A 19805-nucleotide genomic window follows, 5' to 3' on the forward strand; every position below is an offset into this window, starting at 1 on the left:
TCTAAGCTTTGTCTCTCCTGCCCCATTTTCTCCAATGTCCCTCTTTCTCTTCTTTTCTCTACCTCTCAACGTGAGTATCATTTTCCTGTCTTATTCTCAACACCTTATTATCTAAACCTGTTTTCTAGCCATAAATTCTAGTCCTTGCATAGCCACTTTTGGTGCAATGAGATGATTTCCTCCTTGTGCCAGTCTCAGATCTGTCCTTTAGCCTTATCTTACACCTTTCCCTGTTGTATTCACTTGCTTTCCCAAGTTAGCAGTCCTTGTTGACCTACTCTGATTTCTCAAAAATCTTCAGTGACCCCAACAACTTTGTCCTCACTTCTTTCCACAGCTGGTCCCAATCTGCATCCCCCTTGGTGTGGTAAGAAAGATCTGTCTCTCTTCCTTCCTACAAAACATTTTCCAACCAAGCTGCAGTCCTAAGCTCATCCTTCAGACATTCAAAACCCAATTTCCTTCTCCCATCAAAAGCCTTCCAATCTTCATGTCTCCTTGCAACTCACAAGTGTTTTCTGTCAAAATCATTTCACACACTGGCTGTTCTCACTCTCTTGTCCTCTGCATAAACATCTCTGGTTTTTACTCATGTCCTACTGGGCTTTAAGTTCTGGTGGCATCCACCAGTAAAAAAGATTTAACCAAGTTCAGACTTAGTGCAAGACAATAGGAATCTTCTGGGGGAAAAAAAATCATGTGAGATTAGTCTATTCTTTGCCAAAATCTTTAAGACAATGGTCTAAACCCTGTCATTACTATTGAAACTAGCATTAGGCAGGGCTTAGTTATAATATTGCAAATAAACACAGAGCCAACACTAAATATATCTTATCTATCCAGCCCACAGACTTCATCCCTTTCTCTCTACATATTTTTGGTTCCTTCCCCCCCGCCCCCCCAAGACCTTTTCTCATTTATGTTGCAGAAACCATGGCGGTAGGAAGAAGTTTCAAAAAAGACATTTCTATTTCAGAGGTTACCAAACAGTTGTGGATATAAACAGTCACATAACAACATGCTCTGGATTAAAACATATGACTGGACAGAAAGAGGAGAAAATTCTTCATCACATTTATCTCTTCTTTTAGCATTTTAACAACATATGGTCTTTCTCGCCCAGGTTGAAATTCCCAGCCTTGCCAGCAGAAATCCATAAGGGAAAAAATGTTTGTAGCTGGCAGACTGAGTGGTAAAATAGAACTAGAATATTTAGAAACATGATCAACCTAACAGTGACTGAGTGCATACTAATAATTTAATTGTTTAAAACAAAAAATTCTGTATTCAAGTCTCTCATCTTTAATCCTTGCTTTAATTTTGGATCACTTCATTAGATGCAAGGCTCATTTATCTTCTACATATTTGGGAAATATGCCCATTTATCAAAGGTTGTCGTAATGGTATTTGCATGTGGGATGTATACTACTAATTAAAACATTACTTCAACTGACCAAAGCTTGCCTCTTAATTGTATCTTTTATAAAAAATGCAGTGAATATTTTCCCCCCGAACTGGAGAATATATATTAAAAACATTTATGAAAGCAAGAAATTATTTAACAGCCATGGGACTTATTCACTCTTAAGACTTCCTCCTTAGAAATCAGCACTGTCTGAGCCCTGCTTCTTGCTCTGACACAGAAATTCTTTTATCATGTATATGGTGGTTGGTTTCTCGTGTTTCTCATCTGCCAACTGAGGTAGACACAATTTTCCAGTACTGCCACGATGCAGTAGACTTAATTTATGTGGGGTTTTATTGTTGTTGCTGGGTTTTTTTTGTTTGGTTTTTTTTGTTTGTGGGTTTTTTGTTTGTTTGTTTTGTTTCTTTTGTTTTGTTTTTGTAATAGAAGCCACAACATTTCTAGACAGAAGATTCTGTAAAAAATGAACATCAAGTATTTCAATGCTAGTGGCAGGGAAAAAAACCAAATGGAATATTCTTGGTTTTGCAATCATGGGTCTCACACTATTAAGGAGGGTTGTGTATCTGTTCCTGAGACAGAGTTATAGAAGTGCTTAACAGTCTGCACTCTTTCTGTTTCGGTATATAAGATCAAAATGCCTTCTGCAGTGACACATCATCACCACACTTTCTAATTCAAGGAAAAAATTGTTTCCAAAAACTTAAATGGGACAAAATGTAATGTGTCAAGCATACACAGATACAAAACTTTTCACAGAATTACAGTAACAAAAACATTATATAACTTGGTTGAAATGTATAATGAAAGTGGATTTATTTGCTCATCATCTGAAATCATTATTTATTTTCAGTATTTAAAAAAAAATGTTGCTCTGTAAGGTACAGTCAGTTATATGATATTCTGAAGAAAGATACAAATTTGCTCTAACTCTGAAGCTGGTGAGAATCAAAGCACCCGTTTTGGAGCAGAACTGCACCTCAGCTAATCCATTCTGTCTCACAGCAAAACTAGTTGATTTGAAGCCATAAAACTTCTGATTGGAGAGGAGGTGAAATCATCTTATGTCTGCCTGCAAAACACCAGGTAGACTTAACAACTAACAAAAAATAAATTGAAATAATAGCACACATCTTGATCTGTTTGAAGTGGTTACTTAAGGATAGGGAAATGAGGAAAGCCTCTTAAAAGTAAGCTGCTTGCCTTTTTGACAAAACTTGCTGATGGGCTACTTTACCAGTAAAGGAGCCCTCATGACCTCTAGATGAATAATTTTTGCTTCTTTATAATCCTTCCTCATATCTCATCTTTCTTTGCAGCATTTAAGTTTCATTTTTGCAAAAAGCTACAAGTAAAGGAAATCTTTGTTTGCTATCAAATAAACATCATCTAAAGTTACAAAAACTGTAATAGTCAACATTACAGAGAAGTTTTGGAGGCTCCATCCCAAGTAGAGTTCAAGGCTGGGCTGGATGGAACTCTGAGCAACCTGGTGTAGTGAAAGTGTCTCTGCCCACAGTAAGGATAAGATGATCTTGGAGGTCCTTTCCAACTCTAAACATTCTGTAATTCTGCAATTACCTTGAAGAGCAAAAAGGTGTCATAATTAGTGTTATAATTAGTTCTGAGATACTGGAAGCAAAGTTCAGAATGCTGAGGTGACTATGTCTCTGTTTTCCCTGCAATTATAGGTGGTCAACATGAGTAAACTGCTGCAGTGTACTCTAACAGAATGCGTTACAAATGTGCAAAAATATATTCCTTTATGGATGGAATAGTCCTCTTTTACTAATCTGAACTTGACTTGCTACTTAGCTTCTTATTTCTGATAAATCTTATTGCTTGATTTCTATTAATTATTTTATAGAGGATCTCATTCTGTCTGCATCTAGTGTAAGTTTGAATAGGATAAGAGAAAATTTCTAGTGATTATAATTTTCTTGTTGCTTCGTGACTTGAAATAATCTTCATCATACCATCTCAGAGCACCCAGTTTATCCAGAAAACCCAATCACTTTCCTCCCTAACATGTATTATCTTCATTAGCTCATATCAGTAATATAAGTTAAAACTCAGCACACAACAGATGATACAATTTCACATACATATGTTTGTAAATTCAATAAATGGCTATTACTAAAACTGAGCTCACCACACGGCAGGCAAGCAGAAAGGCAGTGTGGAAAGTTGTACCAAAGTCATTATGCAGAACACAAAATGAAAAGTGGTACAAGTTGTGTATAAGGAAAAGTAAATAGGTACTGACAATAATATTGAACTGCTGACTTGTACATACCCTCACAAAAATTTTATTTCCCTTCCTCTTTCCATCACAGATCTAACCTAATACTGACTTTGTAGCTTTAAGCCTTAGGCCCATTTTCTTCCTGGTAAGACATTAAAATCTGTTGTATTTTTAAATAAGCAACCTATCCTAGTGAACTTGGATGCCAAGAAAAAAGTTATGGTTTATGGATAAAATAGAAGGAAGGTGTCTATAATAACACTTAAACAAGAATACTGAAATGAAAAATGCCTATAATTAATAGCTCCACAAACATATATTTCTCCTGAAAGAGTTATCTTGCCAAAAAGGTAAGTATGCAAAAATATTTCTGTTGATTCTTAACAATGTTTCACCAAAAAAAAATTCTACCACTTACTTATTTTGATGGCCTAAAAAATTTTTCATCCATTTACTTACTTTGATGCCCTACTATCTCTGAGAAAGAATACAGTAAAAAAGAAGAAACTTCATAGGGAGGTAAATAAATACTGTGTCTAAATCAAAATAAGCATGGTCTTCATATTCACACAGTTTTAAGAAGAGGCATGAATCATATGTACATTAGGTTACGATTTTGAAATAACCAACAGCTAGGACTGTGTAGGCCACTGATGCATCTGAAATTACATATATACACACATCTCTTTTCAGGTCTTATTAAGCAATTTCAGTACTGCATTGCTGCAAAACACTTTTTTTTTTATTTTTTTATTTTTTTATTTCCAGCCACAAATGCTTATTTTCAAATTAATACAAGTGCTGTTGTAAAAATAAAGTGGAGAACACATTAGATCAAATCACAAATCTCTTGACAAGGATATTTTGAAGACTTTCTTAGTGAAATGGACAAGAAAACAAACCTTGTTTTGCTGCTTTCACTGTCAATGAAAGGTTTACTACAACTGCACAGTTGCTGCCTGACAAATGTTATTGTTGCAATGACTTAGGGAACACTGCATTCCACTCAGAAATATTTTAAGCATTCCCATCAGGGTAAGGACACTCAAATACAAACAAAATGAAGTGCCTAGAGGAGCAAAGGAGGAACAGGAATTTATCAAGACTGCTAGTGATTTATGAGAAGTAATGATTACGGGGCCCGGGCAGTGTGAAGAGATGATTCTATTTATCATTTCCCCCCCCATAGCTATGTGCTAGAAAGTGGCATCAATATATCATCAAAACATTAAGCTGGTGGCCCAGCAGTCTGGAATTTATTTAGGGAGATGTCATTATTGCAGGTGTCTGTGATGGAAGGGAGGACAAGTTAATTACCTCTTCACCAATCTGCATCTCTCGGACAGAGTGAAGTAAAAGCTGGTATCCTTCAAAAACAATCACACAGTTTGGGTCACAGCTGTGGTTCAGTAAAGACATGCTGTGAGGGGTGCAAGAAAAAAGAAAAACTTAACAGAGGAGTCTCAACTGCCATTTCCCTTTAATCATTTGAAATCAGCTAACATGATTACATCTGAAGTATTGAGCAATTAAATCACAAAACAAATAAATTCCCTGTTAAATCAGCTGCTCTTGGTTAGGGGAGGGAAATGAATGCTTAGAAGATTTATATTCATTGGTAATAGGAGCCATGCCGGGATCTCTTCAAATGTTTCTGCCTTTTGTGTACTTGGGGCAGGATGAAGGCAATGGCCTCCCATTGCCTCTTCGAGAGCCCTGATTCAGGGCATTGGGCAAATAGGGAACAAGGTAATCTTGTTACCTTGACAGTTCAGAGCAGAGGGGACTGAGTTGTATTTCTGTTGTTTCTGCTCAGTTTCAGGGTACGAACCTTATCAATTACCTGACTGTCATTGCAAGCACAGCTCAAAGGGGCCAAAAATCAACATGGATTTCTTATCCGGAGAAAATAGAGTATACTATGTCCGAAAGCCGAAGAAGTTGGTGTATAGAGTTGAAAGAAGAAACAGGGCCATTGCCTCTGTTTTCATGCATATTTTGGCCCAGCCTTTGTTCTTGTGGCATGTGACAGCTGGGGCAGCACAGCTCATTAGGGAATGGCTGGCACCCTCAAGAGACACAAACGCTGCACAAGCACTCCCTTCCTTCTCTCTGAAGGAGGCTATATATACTATACATGCTATATACTTCGGAATCACGAGTTTCCTTAGCTGAGAAACAACTGACTTTGCCAGGCAAACATTTCTGCTACAGCAGATCAATGGTTCTTTCCCTATGGGAATGACCCACTGAAAGAATAATTCTGGTATTATCAGCCTGGAAGAAGAATTTTGGCTTATCCATCTCCTGGCTGCATTTATATTCTGTCCATGTCTGATTCAGCAGTTGAAAATCCCAATGGTTGTTGGTAAAATAGAAAATGTTGCCAAGGCTCTGAGCCCTGCACCAAACCATGTTTATTTAGTTTTTTGACTCTTACAGGAGGTATCAACAGGTGTCTGACTCTTTTGGTATCCCTTCTGGCCTAATAAAATATCTGTGGTTAATCTCCTCAAGAACCCACTGGGAGAGTATCCATTACACTTATTGTGAGATCACTGGGCACACTCTCAAAGCTGCTCCCAATGTGAAGCACAGCAGAACCATAGGATTTTACCTACATTAAAATATATTGTGATGCTGAAGCTATCAAGCCATACAACAATATACAACCTCTTTACAAGGCTTAATAAAGAACTTTTAATTAAATCTCATGTCGTGGAGAAACTTGTGAGTTTGCTGACAATTTCCTCTGGAAGCATGTGAATTCATCTGGAAGGACATTTGCCCAGGACTTGTAAACCACAGATTTTATGTTCTCAATTTTCCCAGCTGTGTTGCTATAACAAAACTCAAACTGCTCTGAAGTGACCTTCAAGGAAAAGAGTCTCTGGCATCCCTTGGCAGTGCATTATCACTGAACATAGACAGATACTTTCTTCACAGTTAAGAGCTTTTTTACAACCAAAACCAAGCATTTCCCTAGTAATAATAATGATCAAAAATAATATTTCATTTTTCTTAATTATTGTTTTCATTCCATTATGAAATCAAATTACTATTTTGCACTTTTCATGACACTAATTCCCATGTCCTCCTAACTACTTTTTCCTCATCTTTACTACAAAGCAGACCCAAGATATTAAGTGTCCTTAGTTAAATCTTACATATGACATTAGAAGGAAAAAAACTGGCAATGATAGGCCCATTGAGATACTGACAAACATAATTCAACTATGCATTAACAAAAAAAAATTAGACAGTAAAACATACTTTTAAACTACACATTAATTTTCCATATTTATGACTACAGGTTACTAATTCTGTGAAGAAAAACCTTCATTGGTACATACTTCTTTCCTAATACAAATAAGAAACAATAATAAGAAATTCAAAGATTGACTCTATCTCTTAGGGGACCTATCTTTTCACCTTACTGGTTTCTTTGTTATGGTAATTTACTTATAAATATATCAATCTTTTTCTTTTAATTACAAATTATGAAGGCTCTGAGCTGCAAAATATCTGTATTCTAAAGCATTGTTGAACAGGTTTCCCTTACTAGTCCCAGTCACACAGTGTTGATGACAGCATTTATTCTTACTTAGAAAAGACTACCACCTCCATAAAAATAAAATACAAAGATGTACACTATTTAAACTGCTTTAATGCTGTAATCAGGACTATTAAGAATGCTTTCAACTAGATTGTATTTTTTTATTCTTCTTTAACTTATTTCCATTTCCCAGTTTCTCATTCAGACATGTTACCTGCTGCTTTGATGGTCCTTGCAGCTACCTTGGAAAAAAGGAGAAATAACTGACATAGATTTTGCCTGTGAATGAAACAGTGTCCACAGTACCTGGGATACAGGCCAACACCAACATCCTGCATCTCTCCATTACTGATGGTGAAACAGTTACAGGTCACCTGTAAAAACAAGGGAAAAAAAATCCAGGATTACCAGAATAATTTGGAAAGCCCATATTCAAGTGAAAAAAAAACATTCCAAAATAAAATGAAGGGGCAAACAGTAATTAGATGGGAAACATTCAAGCCCAACACTAGTGCTCTTTCATTTTAGATCAATCACATCTGGGACACACTCTCCTGTAAAACTGCTGTCAATTAAAAACAGAAATATAAGTATCCTGAAAAAATGTGGGGTTAAACACATGCAGGGGCCCTACTTTCCTGTAGGGAGAAGAAAAAAAGTCACCCTATACAGAGGCTGAGAAGCTCAGCCCAGGAACAACCTAGCAGATGATAGTGACTATCGATGGAAAGAATGGCTGTTTTCCATGTGGGGACTCTCCTGATGTCAGGCTCTCACAGCACATTTTAGTGAGGAGCAGTGGGAACCAAAGAATATATATGGGACTTATTTGAAGTAAATAGCAACCTCAGTTGTAGCAACCTGATGTGGACACAAATGCAAAGACTGTGCAATAATTTATCTATCACATTATGGGTATTTTGGTTTGCATGTAGAAGATCTGACGACAAAGCATGCTCAAACTGCCATCCAGGAGAAATACAACCTTTTCTTTAATTTCAAATATTCAGATTGTAAATGTATTCTTCCTTCATACAATGATACCAAATTAAAGTGGTTTTAGAAAAGAATGGAAGTTTCCTGTAAACAGATTTAGTCCTACCCCAAAGTATCAAACTAAGCCTTCTTGGTGTTCAAGGTATATCAACATTTGTAAATTATTAACAAGTACAACTTTCATGTGGTTAAATGAAAAAACAGAATTCTATTGTAATTTTTTAAAGTATTTGATTTTTGGGGAAGAGCTGGTTTTGGTGTTTTTTTACATTCATTTTTTAGCTATGTCAATCAGTTATCATCAATGCATTAATATCTTCTTTAGAAAAATACTGCATGATACTGCATATACAAGAAAGTCCCAGGTCTTTTCTGCATAGCATTGGATTACTAATATCATTAATTCTCATTACAACAGAAAATTAGTTAAGAGTAGGGTTTGGCAGACATGGAAATGAGATTTGAAAGTTGTAGCTTTATTCACAGAGTAATTGTCCAGAACAGAAAATGCACACCTATATTTTAAAGAGGTATGCTGAACAATTTAGTAATATAACTTATCTTATAAATTGACACATTATTATTTATGAGGCCATTAACTATAAGGTGAAAATGAAATACTCTTTCAAAATTTCTCATAAATTATGACAGCAACATTAATTTAAATAAATGGACATGCAGTAGGGCATGTGTTTTTGTAAACCGTTAAACAGTACTTTGATTGGTCTATTATTTATGTAACCCATTCAAATGTTCCCTATCAATTACCAAAATTATACATCTTAGCTATTTCTTTCCTGTTGACATTGGGTATAAAGTCTCAAACAACTTCTGAGCAAAGATTAGTCCATTTCAAGTAGCAATTATCCTGGTTCTAAAAATATTGACTTGATTTTGGTATTTACTAAAAAAATTATGCCTTCCAGGTAAAATAGAAAGAAAGCAGCTTTTGTGTGCCTTACCTTTCTCTAACAGATGATAAAGTAGTAGAGGTCAAGCATCTCTTAGAAACAAATGAACTCCTCTTTTTTGCAAATCTCTTAATATTCTCATAACATTTTTATATTAATAATATTGAATTTTGATCACCATAGAGTTATAGGGACTGTTTCATCATTTTCTATTAATGTATTATATTATGTGAAAAGTTTTACACACAGAAGTCGCAAGAGTTTTACTTCTTCCTTTTTGAAACATGCATCAGTTTTTTATACCAGGATACATTTATAGAAAAATTTGAGATGAATGAATATGCTGAGATTCAGACATGAAGAGCTATTTTTAATAGTAGTTCACTGTGAAGCACTTTTTAACATCTCAGATATTTCTACAGTGTACAGGTGCATATCAATATCCAGTGAGGCAGTGAAATGCCATCTAGTTTCTAATTATTTCCAGTTTCAAATATAATATTTGGAATCCAAAGTATACAGGGTGAAATCTAAAAAGGTATTTAATACACAAACACAGGCAGAAATCCAACTGGTCCCATGAGTTCTGAGCTGTATGATTTAGTGCACAATCCTGCCAGAGGCATAGGAAGTTTCAGGTGATCTGAGGCTTGTTTAACCCCTAAGAAGACAATCTTTCCCCCCTTTTAAGCTCAAGAAAGGAAAAAAAACAACAGTGATACACAAATATTGTCTACTGCAGATAATAACCTTAGTAATGGCTGCTTTCTGTGCTCAGCAAGTGGAGAGAGAGGAACTGAGATTGGGGTGGAGAGAGGAGGAAGATTTCAGCATTTACAGTGTGAGGAATTCTGATGTAATGACAATCCTCCATAGACAGCTAGCAGCCTGATATAAAATATGAAATATTCATAGTCTTTTACTATATGGTTGGTTTTTTGTTCTCTTTGAGATTTGTTACAAAGTTTCTAAAAGTCTACTAATCACCTCTACATTTCTATTTACATAAACTTCTGGGATGTTTTAAGTCTGAGTTAAAGATCTCTTCTATCAAGGGGACTTAGGAGATTTCAAAACAAGAGTTGGTGTTGTAGATCACAACAAAATGAAGATGGGTTTTTTTTTTAGAGAACACCCAAGAAAAGTCAGTTTTTCTAGCATCCCAAAATTCACAGATGTAGCTCAAATAACAGCCAAATCTGGAGTATCCAACATTTCTGCAGGAGAGTATGATTAAGCTGCTCACTCCTGAGGCAATTGATTACAGATCAAAGCCTACTGGGACTGGAAGTTAACTAACTCTGTTTCTAGGGGAAAAAAACCCAAACACATAAAAACAAGGCAAAAAAAACATTTTCTCATGCATCACAGCATTTCTTTCAAGTTTCATGGTTATTTTGTGCTTTTTTTTGCCTTAACTGACCGACCTTATTCCTTATACTACAACCAGGCTCTATGTGATCACAGATTTAAAAATAAGAAAAATAAGCAATTCTCAGCAACTGAGGGCTTCAAAACCAGCATTCTTCCATACAATGGTATGTTCCTTGTTGTCTAAACTCCTGCACAATCATTTATCTCAGTAATTTAATTTGTGCTTGTCCCTTCTGAATCCTTTAAAAATTCCTCTCTATCCAGCTACGAAGCACTGAGACAGCATATCCACATACAGAAACAGAACCAAGCACTCACAAATAAAGAAAATTGCCACATATTTCAGCACTTCAAAGTGCAAAGACAAATTCCTTGCTATTTCTAAGATTTCTGAAAAAAATACATCTCCCAGCATGAGAACCAAGTGAAAATTCTGAGGGGGGAGTCACAAACTTTTCAAGCCTTCAAAATGCAAAACTTCTAAATATTCTAGAGTGATCAAGGTTAATCATCATAGCCTGTTTGGCCACAGAGCTCTAGTCTATAAACTTAACAGTTTACAGAATCACTTCTGAGTGTTTGAGTTGCCTCTACGGCAATAAATCCTGCAAGGTTATTTAAAAGTAGGTCCTATTTGAAACAACCAACATTGTTATATAAACTGATTGAAATAAATAAAAATATTTGTTCTTTTGAGGCTGTACATATTTTAGAGAAGTAGGCTGTACCCCGTAAGGTAACGTAAGTAGAAAGACGTACTCTCTCCTAGACTGGTAAACACATAATGAGTAAACCAACTCTACTGACTGGCCAATATTCTCAGGCATACCTTATCACCAAACAAAAATTATTGCAACCTGCTAAATTTGATTTCCTCTCTGAGTGACTAATGAAAACTCTGTAAATTTACCCTGTAAAGAGGTCACTGTTCTTAAGATGTCTAAAGCTACTGTCTGAGATATCTCTGTCAGTGCCAGACTCACAGTCTAGTGGACAATCATGATTTATATTGGTGGTTGCACTTCACAGAGTCCAGAGGCTTCAGTTTTGCAATACAACAAGCTGAATTTGCTTTCAGTTCAGACCTCATTCCTACAGCTTTATACTGAGGATTTGCCTTTGGGTTAAATAAAACAGATTAAGACTTGATGGCACGACATTCCAGATTTGGAATTTCAGACACTCAGACAATGAAACACATCAATAAGGGTGTAAGGGAAAGAAAACAAATCATTATTGGCTAACACTTGCTGCGCTGATCAAATTACAAACACCAGGGCTAATAATCAATCATTTTGTCTCCTGCATTCCTGTTACTGCAGCACAGTGAGGCAGCTCTTATAACACATGTAAGAAACCCTCCCAAGGACTTCCAAAGGGTGTATTGCACTGATAAGGGTCAATACAATTTTCAGCTCGGATATACAATGAATCCAGCCATCTCTGTAAGTAGTGTGTTACAGCTGGTGTACTCTAATCCACCACCAGGAAGAAAGCCATAAGGAACAATTTTCCCCCCTAATTTATTAACCTAATGTATTGTAAATTAAAAATAGATATTAAAAAGAACCTTTTCATGGATTATTAAGTTTCTCATTCATACCGAAACTGCCTGGGTATCATGGTCACAGCCAACTATTTAGCAAAAGATACTGCAATGAGTTCTCATGTAATAGACTTCTCAAGAGACTCAAACATTTTTCCAGGAGAAAGGGGTGAGCAGTAAATGCTATGTGAGAGGCACATTACCTCAAATGACCAAAGCACACCCCCAGAGACTTTCTAGAACCACCACATTCCACTACAGTTCTGCACTGATAACACTTTCCCACTCAAGGATGAACAGATAACAGGCACAGATGGTTGTTAGATCTCAAATCTGCTAATGACTTCATTTGGCACTCAGAGCACTAGTGCAATAATGCTAAACTGTAATGCACAGTATGCCACAGCAGTGACAGGCCTGTCAAGCCCCTGTTTTATGTGTACAACACTCAACTACTTGTGCCTACAGTCCAGGACATCCTGGCTTTCTCCTCAGACAGAGCTTCTCACTCTGAAATGGCAGCTCTGTTCACAGTGTGTGGGAATCCAGAGCTTCCCTCTGGCTGCCCTGAAAGGCCTGGGACCCTGGCAGGGGGTCAGGAACCCCCCAGAGACACTGTCTCTGATCTCTGCCCATGAAAAAGAGTTTTCAATCTTACAGGATGAATTACAAGCTCTGAGTGTTTGATATGAGTAATAATTAGGTGTGGCACGGGTGCAAAAGTAAAATTTTAGGATTCCAGATTAGGGGTCCAAAGGGCACAAAATGGAGGAAATTGGGTGTGTCTTGTCCTTTTTCTCCTTCTTCATGCTCTCCATGTTTCACTGTAGTGTTGGCATTTTTCTATTGTTTTAGGCTGGGGACACACTGTTCAACGTAGGTGACAGATATTGGCACATTATTGTAAATATAGCACAGGTAGTTTCTGGTATATAATGTTTGTAACATCCCACTGAGGGCAGAGCCCCACACGCTGCCCTGCAGGACAGACCTGCGGCAGGGCAGCAGAACATGTTAGAGATAAACAAGAATAAACAACCTTGAAAACCAGCACAGACGAATTATGGCTTCTTCTTTGGCAGCAGGGCAGAAAGACAGAGACTTTCTACAATCTCGGGATCATCAATAGCACAGATTCTGACGATGGTGGGAAGGCATCTACTACCTGAACACTGTGTTGAAAGGAACCCTGTAATGAGGCACACTTGAAAACTAGACCTTTGTGCCTTATATATACATGCTTAAAGGTTTGTGCTGTATCAGGAACTTAGAATCCAATTCTACGTTGCATTCAACTCAGGACACACTTAGTGCTTCCATGAGAGCCACAGAAACAAAATGAGATGAAAGAGACATCAGAAAAAGGAAAGTAGGCGAAGAGGAAAAAAGAAGCTTCTTCGGTGTTTTGATAGACTCACAGAATAAGCTGAGCTGGAAGTGACCCACAAGGATCATTGTGACTCCAACTCCTGGTCTTGCACAGGACAAGAATCACGGCATGGGCCCAAGAGCATTGTCCAAATGCTTCCAGACAGAAATAAAAACATATTAGAAGAACTTAAGGAAAGTTTTCTTATTTAGATTTTTCAGACTAAGTAAAGGGCACAAGAAGTTAACTGTTTATGATATTTGCTCAGAAGCCAAAGTATGCTGTAAAACCATGAAATTTGAAAAAATTTTTTCACACCTTGACTGAATTCACAAGTATTTAATTTTACTTCAAAGACTTTCTATTAATCTCTTGTGCCAAAGCATCAACATTTTGGCTGAATTAAAGACTACCATTACTTCAGAGCTATTTACAACAAAGATATGCATTTCCAATTGCTTTCTTAATTCTTTAAGCCTTTGGACATCTTTCTTCACATCAACTAACAATATTTCAGGCCTTTTTTGCTATCCTAGCATGTGATATTTTCTGATGAGTGTGCAGAAAACAGGTATACCTTGCAGATAGGCTGTCACCACCTACAAGACAGGAGACCAGAAATTTGCCCTGACATTAACAGATAATTTAGTGCAAGTGTGCTTCAGGCATTCCTTTATAGAAATCAGCTAAGTGGTGCAATTTTGATTGAAATGGAATGAAAATAGGTTATGGCAAATTACCTCCTCTCTTCTTAATCCCACACATAATTCTCCAGTCTTTCAAATAAAAATATTTAGCTATGCAGCTAAATATATTTGATTACTGAGAATTTCAAAGCAATCATTACTAGGACAAATGTTATGTTTGCTATGAACACCTTTGTTTTAAAAAACCAAAACATGAGCATGTGCAACATGTAGTTAGGAACCTGGACTTGAAAAGGTAAAGCTTGAAACACAAAATTATTGCACTTCTAGTGTAAAACAAAGTATCTTGAATTTTTTCAGTACTCCCACTAAAGTTTTGTGCAACCTGTCTTAGCCTTTTCACAAATTTTCTTCTGACAAAAGTCAGCAAGTGTCATGGTCCTCTTGGTGAAATTTTAGCTTATACCCAGCTCACTACTAAATGTTATTATTATTCTTGCTTTTTGCAACAAAACTGAAATGCATCTATTTTGGGAGCAGAACAGCAGAGTGGGAGGTGCAAAGTCACTAAAGGATCATATTACAGTATGCTTGCAGCATTTGGCATTATTAATTGGAGTGGAGTAGGAGCATGACCTCCTTCTCTTCATCCTCATTTTCCTACTGGTAACTCCACTCCTGAGAAATGGGGCTGAGTTACTAACTTGATTTAAACAGCCATTGCATGCCCACTTATTACAAACACACTGCTTGTTTATGAATGAGATCAAACTTCATGGGCATTCAGGAGTCATTAACTGACATTGTGTTTGTCTTGCCTATTTTGTTATAGATAGATGTTTAAATGCTTTGCAATGGTATATTAAAAAAAATTTAGATTACTATGAATTATTAGGGTGAGATTCAGCTACAGATGCTTGTATGACAATTACATAGGCAAAATCAAAACATTAGTGAATTACTCTTACTTAACTTCAGCTAATAATATAGGTGGAATGAAGTACTATGTGCTACCTCTTTCCATTACCTAGGTAATTTCCTCATACCAAGCTGCTAAGCAGCTCAAGATAGGTCAGAGAAATTCTAACCTAAATATTTCAGTGTTTGATGACATTTTATCACAGAGGCAATATACTTGTTATGCCTTTTGGAGGTGCTTGTTGAGCTGGACCTTCAAGTATATTTAACTTCTTAAGTTCATCAACAATAAGTCTTTGGATTTGGTCTATTTGGCTTAGTGGAATTTTTGCCTTTCCTCTTCCTCACTCGAACTATGGCACAACAATATCTTTTCTACTGAGGGGAGGGGATAGGGAATGAGGGGGACTATAAAAATCTGGAGAAAACTTTTTTCATGCCATTGCTTTAAAATTGTTTCCACCAAGAAATTTCTGAAAGCACAAAAGCTGAGAATGTTTGAAAGACACTTCAAAAAGCGTAGAAAAAAAAGGAAACACCTCTTCCAAAATGTAATGGCCTGAAATGAGTACTTTTAATCTTAAAAACTTAAACAAATGTAAATAAACATCTTGATTTTGAAACTTCTTCTGAAACTGGCAACAAAACCCATTTGATTCAATTAATTTAGAAACATGGAAACCATTTTTTTTAAGTAAAAAACCACTTCTTTTCAATTTTTTTTTATATGAAGCATGTGGCTTTGGAACCAGAACTAGTCACTTTGCTACTTGACTTACAACCGAAAACAGAGATGACTGGGGAGTTTTAGAACTGAACCTTTTTTTATCTTAGTATGCTGAAAAGAAATACATGGCAACCCCATATGGAGCATACAACACTGACAAACCTGCCTGTGTCCTTGGTCACTGAGAAGCCAGGCTAGCCCAAACCTGCTCTGTTTTGCATTAACCAAACAAAATTTCAGGCTCTTATAATGTTTGTGTATTGAGGCCCAAAAGAAAACTGATACCACTGCCAGTTCCTTCCATTTTTCTTACAGTTTTTCTCTATAGATAGAGATAAGCTACTATTGTTTTTCTTTTGACATGCAGTTTTATCCAAAGGATTAAGTATTGTTCTTTCCATCATATCAATGAAGCAAAACCAAAAGTGTTAAGTTACTTGGATTTATTTGTTTTCCAATCTATTCCTACAATTGAAACTGGGCAACATTACTAGCTCTAAAAGTCAGTGCATCAGACATGCCCTTTTTTAAATTCATCACCTTTAGTGACATAACCCCTTTTTTCCCATTAAAGACAGAAGGAAATCAATATGACAATAGGAATCATGCACTATGTTCTTCTACATAGCTGGCAGTCAAACATCTTCTGAGAGCAGGTAATTTAAATTTTGTGTAAAACCATGATTTGACAAATGCATGTTCTGTTTGTAAAATGCCAATGTAAAATATCCTAAATAAACTATGCTCCTTTGAAAGTTTTTGAAAATTTGTTTAGCATTTGCCTGCAGAGTGCATTTTTTCTCTGAGACCTTCCTTCCACAGGCAGTGTATAAAGAGTACTGTCAGATACAATGACTGATGCTACTGTGCCATAGCAGGTGATGTGTCTGAGGTGGGCTAGATCTGTCCAGGAACAGCAAAAAGGAGTGGAGTACCACCTGGTATTTATCCAGTATATCAAATCCAGGACGTAATTAAAAGTTTAACGGGAAAAATAATAACACAGTGAAACAAAATCTCACTCTGTATTCAATTCTGAAAAGCTGATTGCCTTAATGAGAGGTCTTTTGGGGGAAAAGAGTAGTGGCCTATTGAAGAGATTGTTTAATCCAGACCACAGCTGAAGACCTCTTCCTGACTGAAAGGGGAAGACTGTGCTCTACACCTGTGCGCTGGCACAGAAGGGTGAATATGCTCATATGAGAAAACAGCAGGATATGTAAGCCAGAATGCATAAAATGAACTCAAGGTAAGCACGAAGTAGAACAGTATTTAATTTAAAGATGTGATGTGATGCATAGAACAAATTAAAGCTAAAGCAGTAAATTTAAGGCCTGTATAACTCAAGCACTCAGTATTCAACGAGTTCTTGGATTTCTCAGAATCTGTGCATTCTTAATATATCTGATCAGTTCCCCAAGGATTTCCAGCCTGCATTTATTTTATACCTCTATTTTGGGGCCATTTTTTCTAAACAATGCTATGATGAGGAAACAGTTGATATAATTCAGTTTTTAGAATTTCATAACACTGGACATGTCCCAACACAGCACATACATGTTCAGTTTCGTGCTGATGCTGCTCATTTTCTTATTCTCCCAGTTCTGGTCCAACATTCTTGGACAATCCTATTTGATGAGAAACCACAGTCAGTCAATGACATATAACAATACCAAAGACAATTTGCTAGCATTTTATGCTATATTTGACATGAGGTAAATCTAAAAAAACCCAATCCTGCTCTGTGGTCCTGGTCTCATTTGGAACACAAGGTGCATGTGGCACCCAGGATCTAAATCAGAACATTGCAGAGCTGCATTTCTCAGGCCTGGCCAAGGGATTTTGCTTGAAAGGCAACCTTCTCCAATCAGAAATGACTGAATAGTTGGTACCACCAAGTCACAGGAAATCCCTTTCATATTTTACTTGGATTCCTTTTTACTTTTGAAGATGTTGGTAGAAAACAACTGCTATTTATACCAAGAGAAGGAACTATGTACATATATATCGGGTGGTTCCATGGGAACAAGGCTTTCAGAACCTTTCAATGCCTCTACTCCAAAACCAATACCCAGAAACACCACTCCATCCATCAGGATTCCTTAGCAGAAGACCATTATCTCAACAAAACAGAAAATTCCCAGCATATTGTTCAGCCTACAACAGAATGGAATACATTTTCCTTTGAAACAGTGTTTTTCTTTACAGTACCAGATTAGATGTAGCCATTATACAAATTTTCTGCATTGTTAATATACACTATTACTATTTAAGACAAAAACATGCAATACTTAGAGGCAGCATTAAGCAACACCTCCATTTGAGTAAGAGCCACAGAGAAAATGTAACAATTTACTCCAAATTAAACTCAGAGAACTCCAAGTCAAAGAACATCTAGCAATAAATTGACAAAAACACTGTAAAACAGCTAGATATAAAGTAGCACAGTTAGAATCACAGCTTGGAGAAAAAGTCACAATAAAGCTGAAGTTCTGTGTATTCTTTCTACTTAATGAACTCTCTCAGGGTATACAGACTGTAAATTGGTGAGAAAATGGTCAAATAATTGCATTATTTGATCTTTCACTTGTAATGGGGAAAAAAAAAAGTATTTAATTTTTAAAAGTGTCTACTAGATATCTTGGAAATAAGGGAAGGTTATACAAACACTGCATTGAGCTCACAGTTCAACTGCTTGTGGGTAGCTAACTAAAGTTCACAGACCTGTATGTAATTGCTGTCTACAGGAAATACTTATGTTAGTGAAAGAATTTTCTCCCCGCTCCTTCACCTTTGCCCTTCCACAAACTCAGCAGAAAAGAAACCTTCTAAGAGCATTTCTGTGATGAACAGGGCTTTTCCCACCCCTACAAGAGGAACTAAATCCAACTGTCAGGAACAGAATCTGTCAACTTCTCAGAAATATGCTTTAGCAACTATTAATGAATAAAGGATATACTTTAATACAAAAGAGCTTGAAACAAAATAATCTGCTCAATATTCATTTATCTTTGCTAAACTTCAAATGGTTGGGTTTTTTTTTTTTGGGGGGGGGGGTTAAAATTTTTTTTAAGCTTGCAACAAGAGTAAGAGCACAAAATTTACACTTACTTTAATGTAAATTGGCAGTGACTTCAGTGGCACCAAATAAGTTACACAGAACAGCAATCAGGTAGGAAAAAGTTCATAAATAAAATTTCTCTGAGCACTGAAGTTCAGTAATCTAATTCCACATGCTTAAATTCTGTAAAATTCAGACAAAACAAATCCCTGACAGTCTGCAAACTTTGATTTTTCTTTTTTGTTTAATTCCTAACATAAGCTCTTCACTACAAATGTCCAATGTTAACATTAAATAATAAAACAAAAATCTTTTTTTTAAACTAATACAGTATTTGTGATATCATTAGATAGCCTGAATAGGGTAACTGGATGTTGAGCAAACATTTTTAAAAATAACATTTCAATTTTTTCCCCCTAGCTTGAGACACTTTGAAAGGCACAGAAACTTTGCATTTATCAAAAATTGTTGTGTTTTCCCAGGACTCAAATGATATATTGCTATTTTCTGCCACAACAATACATTTTTCCATGGGCAAGTGACACTTCTGGGTATGTACAAGTAGCAAAGAATCTTTACAGGAAAAGTTGTATCATCTCATTTATACATGCAAGAGCAGGCAAGTAATTACCAGAGTGTACCCTGAAAAGCTGATGCCTTTCTTTATGTTACAATTTTTAATTTAAGTCAATAGTCTTCATAACCTAGATTCAGGATATCAGAAACTTTAAGAACACAACCTCTGCATTTCAAAGTCCCAACATACAATCCATTCACTGAGAAAATTACAATGGTCTTGAGTTATATATTCCAAGGGAGACAGATGGCTGAGAGGGCTGTGATGGATTTACAAAACTAACAAAATATTTACAAAATACCCCTTTGAATCACAATACTCTCCTAGTACTTCATGCTAATTTTTTCTTATATGCAGATAGTTCATCACAGAACTAAAGAAAGTGCAAAATTGGATCAAAAATATGATTCACAAGGCACAAGATAATTCAAATCTACTGTTGCATTTCTCCT

At 36.3% G+C, this 19805-nt stretch overlaps 1 protein-coding gene across 2 annotated transcripts in view; it reads right to left on the reverse strand.

Moving 5' to 3' along the window:
- The window catches only part of SMYD3 (SET and MYND domain containing 3), a 428456-nt gene that overhangs the window by 91096 nt on the left and 317555 nt on the right, over positions 1-19805 (reverse strand). For both annotated transcript variants that reach the window (XM_021550462.3, XM_021550461.3), the window contains exons 6-7: positions 7534-7601; positions 4989-5091 (exon numbers count right to left, since the gene is read on the reverse strand). In XM_021550462.3, the coding sequence (XP_021406137.1) occupies positions 4989-5091; positions 7534-7601 (171 nt within the window). The remainder of the gene's footprint in view (positions 1-4988; positions 5092-7533; positions 7602-19805) is intronic.

This window comes from Lonchura striata, chromosome 3, assembly GCF_046129695.1.
Source record: "Lonchura striata isolate bLonStr1 chromosome 3, bLonStr1.mat, whole genome shotgun sequence".
In the NCBI taxonomy this organism is placed as follows: domain Eukaryota; kingdom Metazoa; phylum Chordata; class Aves; order Passeriformes; family Estrildidae; genus Lonchura; species Lonchura striata.